Source organism: Anopheles marshallii, chromosome 2 (genome assembly GCF_943734725.1).
Source record: "Anopheles marshallii chromosome 2, idAnoMarsDA_429_01, whole genome shotgun sequence".
NCBI lineage: Eukaryota > Metazoa > Arthropoda > Insecta > Diptera > Culicidae > Anopheles > Anopheles marshallii.
This window is the reverse complement of record NC_071326.1, coordinates 67,765,940-67,779,067: the sequence shown is the minus strand read 5'-3', so window position 1 is coordinate 67,779,067 and position 13,128 is coordinate 67,765,940. Positions and strand designations below refer to the sequence as shown.

At 46.2% G+C, this 13,128-nt stretch overlaps 1 protein-coding gene across 1 annotated transcript; it reads left to right on the top strand.

The window, feature by feature from the left end:
- Positions 1-648: 648 nt before the first annotated feature.
- LOC128718439 (protein argonaute-2-like) lies at positions 649-5,152 on the top strand. Its single transcript, XM_053812063.1, has 6 exons — positions 649-676; positions 1,529-2,735; positions 2,821-2,926; positions 3,016-4,149; positions 4,227-4,999; positions 5,059-5,152. The coding sequence occupies exons 1-6, from the start codon at positions 649-651 to the stop codon at positions 5,150-5,152; spliced, it is 3,342 nt and encodes a 1,113-aa protein (XP_053668038.1).
- Positions 5,153-13,128: the final 7,976 nt, after the last annotated feature.

Sequence of the window (13,128 nt, the reverse complement as noted above, 5' to 3'; positions counted from 1 at the left end):
AGAAACAGCAAAAGGCTAGTGTGCCAGTGCAACGATTTACATCCGATTGAGCTTTTCCGGTTTGGCTGTTTGGGAAACTGCCGACCTGGCAACACGGTGCATCCGCCAGGACATGAATGAAAAGGAAACAGTATTGTGCCGCGTTAGTGTAAGTGCAACGCACACTCCCCCATCCCATCCCTTATCAATCACTGTTGTTCGTTTTGTAATGTGTCGTCATCAAATAGTTGTGAAATAAAATTAAATAGTTCACAAAACCAATCCACGATTTCTTTTTAATGTTTTCCGCTGTGTAAATACCATAACTTGAACTGCCGTACGATTTCCGCCCTCCGTTTGTAATGTGATGGAATTGTTTTCCTTCTTTCGGCGCTAGCGACATCTAGCGGCGAGTAGTGAAAGCTGAGTTGCGTTGTGAGCTTCCGCTGTAAGCTTTTCTTTGGTGATTTTGTGTCGGCGCGTTGCGAATTTCATCCCGTAGTGATATTATTTCGTCGCTGAGTTGTACATATCTAGAATTGATTCCAGCATTCCAATCTATTCATCGTAGGTGAACAGACGTGTTATTACGCACTGCGCTAATAGTAACAAGTATTGAAAAAATATTACATTTCTATTTGACGGAAAAAGTGAAGTGAAGCAATCGCCATGGGTAAAAAGAAACAGCAGAAGATAGGTAAGTGTGTGCTGCAAGTCGCTGTTTCTAGAGTGTTACAGCCCTATGGTTACACGCGGTGGTTGCCTTCAGTTGGTTGAAAGATTGCATCATCCCGCAAAAAACACACACAAAATAATACTTTTTTTCGGTAAATTAATTTAAAATCTGCACATACCAGTAATGTGAAAAGGGGGTGATTTTTGATTTTTGATGAATGAAATTTTGATTTTGCCACCGAAATGAATTTGTTATCACAACACCGATAATAGTGCACTCGCATGAGTCATCCAGTTACGCTTTTGCCTACTTTGTTTTCTTTTTTCGCACACTTCCGGACGAACGTACGTACTTGGATTATTGTGAAGGAGGCTTAGAGCGCTGTAATCACCCCTGGAGCGATATGATAGCTTGAATGATATATTTACCTAGCATTTTTTTCTCTCTCTATGAGAGCATGGTAAGGCATCGGAGGTCTTTGTCAATAATTTGACATTCATTTTTGTAAAGGAAAAAAAGCAATTCGGATTCATTTCGAAAATTAAAATACAAAGCTTAGAAAAAGCGTAGCAATACAAAAAAAACACGAAAAAACAAGGTGTCTTTCCAAAATTCCATCCGGACTCATCGCCGTACACGACGCTAAGGTTGTCATGCCGGTAAAAAGCATAAAGAGCCTAATCAATTCCCCAAACTCCTAGCTTGAAAATCCAGTGGGTTTCCTTCGCTCTGGTTAATTGAGTATCTTAGCTGACTTTTTTCACAAGCTTATCGAAATACTGTCACGATCTGCTGTAAACAAATATATTCTGAACAAGCGCTGTTTACTGAACTATCAAGATGTATAACTCAACAAAAAAATATCCCACATAGCACTTGACACCATTGGTCATGGCACTTCGAGCCAAGTCTCGGCGGCTCTAAATCAACAGCAGCAGCAGCAAAGCCCTCTGGTACAAGATGCTCAGCACCAACAGGCGCGAGGTTCACAGCAGCCAAGTGGACCTCAGCAACGTTCGCAAGGTTCACAGCAGCCAAGTGGACCTCAGCAACGTTCGCAAGGTTCACAGCAGCCAAGTGGACCTCAGCAACGTTCGCAAGGTTCTCAGCAGCCAAGAGGACCTCAGCAACGTTCGCAAGGTTCTCAGCTCCAAAAAGAACCCCAGCAGCAACATCCGCAAGCTTGGCAGCAACAGAAAGGGTCACAGCAACATCCGCAAGCTTGGCAGCAACAACATTCGCAAGCTTGGCAACAACAGAAAGGGCCTCAACAACATTCGCAAGCTTGGCAGCAGCAACAAGGACCTCAACAACATCCGCAAGCTTGGCAGCAACAACAAGGACCTCAACAACATCCGCAAGCTTGGCAGCAACAGAAAGGGTCACAGCAACATCCGCAAGCTTGGCAGCAACAACAAGGACCACCGAAACAGTCAAAGCAGTACAAGCAACAAAAAGAAAATCATCCTCAAAGTCTACGGGCCCAAGAAAAAGATGGCCCGCACGAGAAAAAACATCCAGAACATACGACGCCAACCGCACCAATACAGACACCGTTCCGAAAACCAGACGAACAACGACCTTCCGGTGGCGGTGCGCCACACCATGACGGTTCTGTCTCGTCTTCGGAATCCGGCAGTCCCGGTGATGGCACCCGAGGGCACACCGAGGAAAACATCGAGCAGATGCGCAACACGCAAGATAAGCGTGGCCGAACAAACCAGCGACCGGTACTGGTGCGTAGCGGAGCGCAAGGTACCAGCGGCATGAAGGTTACGGTAGAGGCGAACTTCTTCCGGCTGCTGCTCGGCAAGCTGAAGGATGTGGCGTACCATTACGATGTGGCGATCGAACCGGATCGGCCGAAAAAGTTCCTCCGCGCAGTGTTCGACCAGTTCTGTCGGGAAAACCATCCCGGCGCAGTGGTGGCGTACGATGGCCGAAAGAGTGCGTACACGACCCGCAAGCTAACCGACAAGCAGGCACAGCTAATGTACCAACCGGACGATGGTGGCATAGCGAAAGAGTACATCGTGCAGATGAAGGAGGTCGCCCAGCTTGATCTGACCGTGCTTAAAACGTAAGGCGGATGCGTTGGGTTTCGATTTTCGATACGACTGGAAATGAAGTTGATTTATATTTTTGTTTGTTGCCTCGTACCACAGATACATGCATTCGAACGATGCCACGTTCGTCAAACCGATGAGTGCCATCCAGTGTCTGGATGTGGTGTTGCGTTGCGCCTGTGAGACCAATCCCAACCTTGTCCGCGTAAGTGTGATGATTGGGGTTTCGGGATTATTCGTACTTCTAGCAGATGACGCTCATGAACATTGTTTTCCGTGCTTTTGCTTATGCAGTTCAAAAGATGTGTGTACATGGTCCCAACGGAAAGCATCCGCATCGGCAAGGTGTATGAGCTGTGGTACGGTTTGTTCCAGTCGGCCGTGCTCGGGTCACGGCCCTACCTCAACTTGGACGTATCGCACAAAGCGTTCCCGTGCGCGGCCGAGCTGCTGGATGTGATCCGTTACTTTAACGGAGACAACCTAAAGCTCCAATCCTTCCTGAAGGGCATGGACGTAATTTACAGGCGCCCAACAGGCATTGCAAGCCGCATGCGGTGCAATGGCTTGCTCAAGCCTGCCAACGAGCAGTTCTTCAATTTGGATGACGGAACGCGTCTCACGGTGGCGGACTATTTCGCCAACCGTCTAAATTACCCACTAACCCATCCCGATCTTCCCGTCCTCCATGTCGGTAGTACCGTGCGTTCGGTTTACGTACCGGCGGAACTGTGCGCGATACCAGGTGGACAAACATTGACGAAAAATCCGGAGGCATGTACGCGCGAGATAATCCGTTACGCTGCAACCAACACGCAGAAACGGAAGGACAAGATTAAAGAGCTGACTTCCATGATGCGGTACAACGCATGTCCGACGCTGTTGGACTTTGGTATCGCGGTCGGCAACGAGTTCGAGAAGGTACCGGCCCGCATTATCGATGCCCCGCCGATCGAGTATGCGACGAACAAAACGATCACTCCAATGTCGGGAGTCTGGAAGTCGGAGAAGTTTCTGCAACCCGGTACGGAACGGGCCGGGAGCCGGGAGCCGATCCGCTGGCGTATACTAAACCTCGAGAGAAATATTAGGGAAGCCACGGTGGAGAACTTTGGCAAAAACTTGCAACAACAGGCAAGGAAGTGTAACGTACAGCTGGAAGAGTTCGATATGGGCAGAACGTACGTGTCGGTACGTGACCTTTTCAATGTTCTACGTGACATCGGTAAACTGCTCGAAGGCATCAAGAAGGATAATCCTACGATCACGATTGTAATACTACCGAGCCGTGGCGATGCGTACGCAAAGGTTAAACAGAAGGCAGAGCTAGCCAGCGAGCGTATCGGGTTGCTGACGCAGTGCATAAAGAGTGGGACGGTAGCAGACAAGGGTAACGACATGAGCACCCTTAAAAACATAATGCTAAAGGTAAGCTCCTGGTTCGCGACCTAATGGTCCCTCATGTATCTCGGATGTAAGCTATGTATGTCCGGTTTGCTTTCCAGATTAACGCCAAAACGAATGGTGCAAATCACTGCGTTTCGCAGACCGCCGTACCGCCGTTGGGGTGCGGAAAAGTTATGTACATGGGTGCGGACGTCACGCATCCACTCAGCGACGATGCACCGAGTGTGGTTGGTGTAACAGCCGTGCACGATTTGATCGGGTTCCGGTACAATTGCGGCGTCCGGCTGCAGGGTGCGCGGGATGAAATGATCCGCGATCTGGAGAACATTGCATACCAGCAACTGCGGCTGTACCGGCAGCACAACGGTGACCTGCCGGAACGCATCATGTACTACCGCGACGGTGTGTCGGATGGGCAGTTTTCGGAAATTCTTACCGTCGAGCTGCGGGCACTGCATGCGGCAATAGCGCGTGTCAAACCGGGCTACAAACCAGCGGTGACATTCATTGTTGTGCAGAAGCGCCATCACACACGGTTCTTCCCGCACGGCGACGGTCAAAACGGTCAAACGACGGTCACGTCGGTTGGCAAAAACCGTAATGTACTGCCCGGTACGGTCGTGGACAGTGAGATTACCTTACCGACACGGTATGAATTCTATCTCGTGAGCCACGCGGCCGTTCTGGGCGTTGCCAAACCGACCAAGTACGTGGTGCTGCACGACGAATCGAACTGTGCGCCGGATGAGCTGCAAACATTGACGTACCATCTGTGTCATCTGTTTGCGCGTTGCAACCGGACCGTTTCCTATCCGGCACCGACCTATTACGCCCATCTGGCGGCCGCCCGTGGCCGAGTGTACATCAAGGAGTGAGTATGCATGTCGGGTCGGACTGTTTCGGGTATTGTTTAACCTCTTCTCTTTACAGTCGAAGGATCAATATGAATGATCTGGAAAAGGCTTCCCGGGACATTGAAATTATTGCCACCGTCGCAGAGAACAATCCTATGTTCTTCGTTTAAGCTGCTACAGTTACGGGAAGTTGATCCGTTATGATGCTTTACATAACTGCTTTCGATTTATTTTTTGTTACATATAGAGAAACCATTCTTATGGGATTGTTCGGTTATATATTGCTAGCGGCACCGGTCTGCACACGACCGGACCGATTCATAATCCCATCCGGACCAATACTCCAGCTACGGCAGGCTTAGTCCGCTTGAGGTTGTTGTGCTGATAAAGAAAAAGAAACCATTGTTATTTTGTTATTGCTTATCTTTTTATCATTTTTCATTATGTTTTATTATGTTTTTATCAATGTTGAGATAGTAATTAGCGTTTGCATCTTTCCTTTCCAGCATTTCTATTTTCATATGAACTATTCACTCTGTTAACAGAACATTTCATTGCACTCTTTGTTTTGCTTCCCGCAATGAACAAAGTGATATTGTGACGAAAGTGATTTTATATCTAACTACACACATGTTCATATAACTATATAATAATTATATTTGTAGGCTTCGCTTTGTCTTACGAAGCGTGCCTAATGCAGGAAACGAATGGTATGGTTGTTTTGTTATCTACGATCGTCAGACATCCGAAGGGCACAGTCCAGATCTTCGATGAAAAATTTCATGAAACGTTTCCTAACTATTATTGCAATCTATTTGAAAAATTGAACTTTCACTTTTTCGATAACGCGACGTCTCAAGATGACTAACTGAAGATAATACGCTAGCTCTCCATTTTAGGATACTCTCGGATTGACTTCAACTGGTTCCGAATGTTGAATGAAATATTTCTACGAGACACATCCTTTCCTTCTTAACAGAACCCTAACCCTAACCTGCGAACCGGAGCTAAAATATAAAAGTGACCTTTGTTGCCTACATTTGTTGCGTTTGGAATGTGATGTATTCGTCAATTTAAGATTTCAGGTCTGAACAGACGATACGGGGCTCAATGGGAGAATGGTTGCTACTACCTGTTACTATGAAGTTCATGTGATATAAACGCATTACGATCGAACGCCAGACCATGAGCATGCCAACATGATAAGCATAACGACGGAAACTTGCACCAGAAGAAGTGCCTCGGACCCTGGTGGCCGCGAGCTGCTCGCGTTGATTGAATAATCGATGATGGATTTGTTTGTGTTCGTCCGCGTCCATCGTGCGCCCTTCTACCCCACTGATGCATTCCACATTCATACCGCGTGATCATACACACATATATTTTGGCAAATCGCTTCCGCCGCTGCTCTTCCAAACCCATCTGATCGCTTCCAAACACTTGCCGTCCTACTCACCTCGCTCACACGCTCGCTCTCCTTTCGCTCACACAACGATGATCGGTGCGCTCTCTGTACGACACCACCACCTTCCCTCTCGCTCGCTCGCGATCGCTCTCGCACGCACACACTCAGCCAGCAGCGCTTTCTGACGTTTCGACTCGTTCTTCTTGGCTTCTTTCGCCTGCCCCTCCCTTCCCTTCGATGACTGCTTCTTACTAACTAACCCTTTGCACCGCTTCTTTTCCTAACACACCGTTGCTTCTACGCAACTACTAAAACGTGCTATCAACACTACCATCCTAGTCTTTTCCTTCGCTCGCTGGCACACACAACGTCCGTGCTGTTTCGTGTGTTTCTCGTTTGCATGTGCTTTGTTGTCGCTGCTGCTGGTGTTGTGCTCTGTTTTCGACTTCCCTTCCGTGTCCCTGCGTTACTGCGCACTTTTCCCTTTCACAATCATTTGCCACTCTACTTCTCGCTCACTCCAGCTCTCTGTCTTCGCCGTGGCCGCACAGCTTCGCGCTCTCGCACCCACGATGATGATGGCGATGATGACGATGACGGGTTCTGATAATGCTTTGAACTCTACTTCTGCGATCCTCGAACCCACGGTGCTCCGAACGTTGCTACACACACTCCTACTCCCTCCAGCTCCCTTTCTCCTTCTTCTCTTTCGCACTTTTTCACTTACCAGCCGCGCGCGCGATCGACGAGAATTACGCGCAACCACACACATCAGCGCACACGCTCGCTCGCTCACTCGTTTGCGCCCTCTCGCACGCACACACTGGCCCTGCCGCACGGCACACGGAACAACACGACACTGGACTGGAGGCAGGCAACCAAATTACTCTTCGCGCACGCCGTAACGCAACTCGTTCAATCAATGCCTACTATTATTGCTATTATCATTATGTTCACAGCCTCCCCTCCCAAGCCACGGAGGATTTACACCAGTTTCCCTGCCCTGCACCGTTCGATCGGACCGTGTAATTCGATTACAAACACCTACACCGCCGCTCGACAGAGATCGACGCTGGACGACGCTGAACTGTGGCTGTGTTTTTCCCAATCAATCACATTCACAAACAACGACACTGCACGCACAACCATCTCCGGCCGAGACACGATTTCAACGAACAAAAACGAAGTGACCCAACTCGCCGCGAACTGCACGCGATCACGCGTCGAGGGATCTCATGAGATGCTCTGCCGTTGACCGCGGCCGCCTGTGAGCAAAAGGGCTGATTGTTTTGATTTTACATTCAGCATCCTAGAGAGAAAAGCGAGCCAAGCACCCACAGCGGCCGTCTCACGATTGGTCGACTACACACTGCGCTGCGGTGGTTTCGAATGGGGCCACACTTTTTTAAAACATTCCGCAACGAGCCACTAAACGAGTAACTTGTCCTTTTCACACATTTCATCGCTATCAAAGGGCCCGCGTTTGGAATGATGTGCTGCAGCATTCAGTAACGCAATGGAATTGTGAGCATTTAAACGCATTTCCGAAATTTGGTCGGTGAATACCATCGTTGACGGTGTGCAAGCGACCGAGTGCGCACCTGCTTTGATTGAGCGAGCGAGACCGCTTGCACTGATAAGAGTGAGTTCGCAGACGTGAGTGCCGGTGGATGAAAATGGGAGCGCGAGTAATCGAGTGCGTTGCACCAAAATGCCGGTCTGTTGCATTCGCTCGTGATAGTGGAAGACGCCCGTGGAATGTTTCTCCTCGCGGCACAGTGCCGAACAGCGAATGTCTACGTATTCACAATCACCGGTTGTGTGGTTGTGTTGACTGTTGTGCTTGTCAATATGCTCTACTTTTTCGTATCATTTCCATTTTCCTTAATGCTCAATTCCCAGTTAGCGTAACTCGGCACCACCGCTCCGATCACCCGAACAGAAGATACCGTGCAAATTGATCACTCTGTATCCTCTCGAATGTCCATTACATTATGCTTGAACATTGCTCCCTACTGTATGTCTTTTTGTAGCATAATAACCGACAAACATCACTTACAACACTAAGCAAACAATCGGATGCGGAGAAGAACTCGTTGATAGGATCGGAATAGTTGTGAATTGTGATAAATGTAGAGCTCCATCGACGATTTGGATGGGTCTTTGGTGAGATTCTACGCCAATGAATCCCGCGTCATCGCGGACTGTTGCTGGGCGTACTAATTGTGTGCGAATATGCAAGGACGGTTTGTTTCAAGCGAGACTGTAACGTTTATTTTGCAATTACACCGAATCTGACAATTATTCTTTCGTTTGGGTAGGTGCAAAACCTGCCCCCCACATTTCGCTAATAGACACTAATTGCACGCTAACTGGCACCGGAGAGATAAATTTAGCGCGCGGAACAATCGTCCATGCGGATTGCTGATGCATTGGTGGTTTCATTCAATCGGCAATATTGAAATGACGTATCGCACTGTTGTCACACAAAGTTTCCGGAAGACGAATGGTTTTATTTGATAATGTTCAACAAGATTATTTTGAAATCAATCTGCTTACAGAGATCAATGAGGACTTACAGTGATGATTATTCCTTGGGTTCTGTCGACTCTGCCCCTTATAAGCCCAGGTTATCCTTTAGATTATAAATCTGGAAATTAAGAGAAAATTTCTGGGATCCGATGATCTACTACTTGGCTCAGATTTTTACTTTTGGGACTCCACCCCATCCAAAGCAGTAAAGATTCGGCAATACTACTTGATGGAAGACTACTTTAGAACAAATGACAACAAGTTGCAAACACAATGATTCAATTTCAATGAAAACTCATTGCAAAATTTCCTTTGAAATCAAACTACTCTTGGAATAACACTTATCCAGTGTTAGTGAAACAGATTGTAAAATGTATATAAATCGCGATTATTGATAAGTTTCAGAGAAATTGTCAAAACAGTTTGCGACATCTGCTCAATTATTATTAATGTCAACTTGTTTATTAAACTGTTCGGATATTTATTTATGTTATATTATTTTATTTATTTTTAAATTTATTCAATTCTACCCAAAAATAGAAATCCACTTGTAAAATTCGCGTATCACCGAATCCGCGTAAGTTGAGAATTGGGTCGGGTTCACTTATTGTATAAACACAATCCGCCATGAAACTGGCCACCGGAATCCTAATAAATGCAATTGCCACATGGGTCCCGTTTGCTGATAAGACTTTCGTCATCATTCTACAGTTCGTAATTGCTCGAATGTTTCCAATTCCGGTCGACCTCATCGAGGTCGTCGTAACGTGCCATTACAGTTTTTCTCCGTTTAATTTTTTCTACCGATTTGCACATTTTCGGTCAGCTGATAATGACCGAATGCGAAAGAATTTCCTGGAATCTCTTGTCGTAAAATTATTTTAAACATTCCTGCCTACCATCAGCGCATAATGAACCTGATGAACTTGTTGTGGATGGTTGTTGGCTGCACAATGTATGTGTGTGAACGTTTTTTTTTATAATGGGCCCAATAGTTGAAGGAAAGCAAAAACCGAAACTTACGACCATGAATGATTACTGTATGAGCCAAGAAATTCAGAGCTCGCAAAAATAAAGCTCTTATCAATTCGAAGGACGCTCGAGCCGGACATAAAGCGTTGCAAATTTGTTTGTTCTTCTCTGGACGTGCTTCTTAGATAGCGTTTTCTGAGAATTTACAGATTAATTATTGCGGTGATGGTTGAAAATAAAACCATCGAACAGTTCCTCTTTAAATGGTCTAGCAGTATAGGCTCTAGCGGAAACATACGTATTCAGCTATAGCATACGATGTTTTATTCTGATGCTTTGTCTTCTCTACAAGTGTTTTATGACGAGTTAGTTTAAGTTTTGATTGTGTTTCATACGGAAATCGGAATTTCATACGGTTATCTGTCAGACTGTTCCTCTTTCAGTTTTGCAATCAAGCAGTTGTAGTTACTACCATGATTTGTTAACAAATTGTCAAAAATAGTGCCAAAGGATTCAAAGAACAACGTTGAATAATTATTGTAACATGAAGAAATTATGTATTTGAATAATTCCATCCATATGAATAAATAAAATAGATTATCTTCTGTTCATACTTTCCTTAAAAATCTTCCTTTATTTGTATTACGGCCGTGAAATAGCACAATACTTTATCGCATATCATAGAAACATAGGAACAATTCTATACATACACTCTGAGAACTATTTGCCTTGCCTTGCCTTATCGTTCGAATAATTTCTCTTTATTTCATTTTCCCCTCACCAGCATTCTCGATTCGTACGTGCGAGAATTCGGTCATTACCAGTTTTCTTCTATTGTTCCGATTTAATGTGGTCGAGAAATTTTATTCATTTGAAACGTGATAGAATGAATGCCAGGTCGACGTTGGTTGCATTATTTGATATTGATTACTTACTTTCTTTGAAAGATATTACCCAGAAACTCATTTATGTGCTTACAAATTTAAAAATTTGCATGTTTCCTGTTTTGGTTTGGTTTGAAAGTAGTAAAGAAATGAAATGTATTGATTTATAATAATCAATACTAGAATCTAAGGAAATTCAATTGTGTTATATAATCAGAAAAACAAAATTGTTTATTGAGAATTGTTGGTAGGAGTTTAAAGAATTATTGGTAACTATTAACTTTGGTTGCATTAGACAAATAAAAACTTTTTACTTAACGATGGAACTAGACATAAAAAATACAATCCATAAAACGTTTTACATAAACGTACCCAAATATAGCAATCCATCAGCAATCCGCATGGACGATTGTTCCGCGCGCTAAATTTATCTCTCCGGTGCCAGTTAGCGTGCAATTAGTGTCTATTAGCGAAATGTGGGGGGCAGGTTTTGCACCTACCCAAACGAAAGAATAATTGTCAGATTCGGTGTAATTGCAAAATAAACGTTACAGTCTCGCTTGAAACAAACCGTCCTTGCATATTCGCACACAATTAGTACGCCCAGCAACAGTCCGCGATGACGCGGGATTCATTGGCGTAGAATCTCACCAAAGACCCATCCAAATCGTCGATGGAGCTCTACATTTATCACAATTCACAACTATTCCGATCCTATCAACGAGTTCTTCTCCGCATCCGATTGTTTGCTTAGTGTTGTAAGTGATGTTTGTCGGTTATTATGCTACAAAAAGACATACAGTAGGGAGCAATGTTCAAGCATAATGTAATGGACATTCGAGAGGATACAGAGTGATCAATTTGCACGGTATCTTCTGTTTAGGTGATCGGAGCGGTAGTGCCGAGTTACGCTAACTGGGAATTGAGCATTAAGGTAAATGGAAATGATACGAAAAAGTAGAGCATATTGACAAGCACAACAGTCAACACAACCACACAACCGGTGATTGTGAATACGTAGACGTTCGCTGTTCGGCACTGTGCCGCGAGGAGAAACATTCCACGGGCGTCTTCCACTATCACGAGCGAATGCAACAGACCGGCATTTTGGTGCAACGCACTCGATTACTCGCGCTCCCATTTTCATCCACCGGCACTCACGTCTGCGAACTCACTCTTATCAGTGCAAGCGGTCTCGCTCGCTCAATCAAAGCAGGTGCGCACTCGGTCGCTTGCACACCGTCAACGATGGTATTCACCGACCAAATTTCGGAAATGCGTTTAAATGCTCACAATTCCATTGCGTTACTGAATGCTGCAGCACATCATTCCAAACGCGGGCCCTTTGATAGCGATGAAATGTGTGAAAAGGACAAGTTACTCGTTTAGTGGCTCGTTGCGGAATGTTTTAAAAAAGTGTGGCCCCATTCGAAACCACCGCAGCGCAGTGTGTAGTCGACCAATCGTGAGACGGCCGCTGTGGGTGCTTGGCTCGCTATTCTCTCTAGGATGCTGAATGTAAAATCAAAACAATCAGCCCTTTTGCTCACAGGCGGCCGCGGTCAACGGCAGAGCATCTCATGAGATCCCTCGACGCGTGATCGCGTGCAGTTCGCGGCGAGTTGGGTCACTTCGTTTTTGTTCGTTGAAATCGTGTCTCGGCCGGAGATGGTTGTGCGTGCAGTGTCGTTGTTTGTGAATGTGATTGATTGGGAAAAACACAGCCACAGTTCAGCGTCGTCCAGCGTCGATCTCTGTCGAGCGGCGGTGTAGGTGTTTGTAATCGAATTACACGGTCCGATCGAACGGTGCAGGGCAGGGAAACTGGTGTAAATCCTCCGTGGCTTGGGAGGGGAGGCTGTGAACATAATGATAATAGCAATAATAGTAGGCATTGATTGAACGAGTTGCGTTACGGCGTGCGCGAAGAGTAATTTGGTTGCCTGCCTCCAGTCCAGTGTCGTGTTGTTCCGTGTGCCGTGCGGCAGGGCCAGTGTGTGCGTGCGAGAGGGCGCAAACGAGTGAGCGAGCGAGCGTGTGCGCTGATGTGTGTGGTTGCGCGTAATTCTCGTCGATCGCGCGCGCGGCTGGTAAGTGAAAAAGTGCGAAAGAGAAGAAGGAGAAAGGGAGCTGGAGGGAGTAGGAGTGTGTGTAGCAACGTTCGGAGCACCGTGGGTTCGAGGATCGCAGAAGTAGAGTTCAAAGCATTATCAGAACCCGTCATCGTCATCATCGCCATCATCATCGTGGGTGCGAGAGCGCGAAGCTGTGCGGCCACGGCGAAGACAGAGAGCTGGAGTGAGCGAGAAGTAGAGTGGCAAATGATTGTGAAAGGGAAAAGTGCGCAGTAACG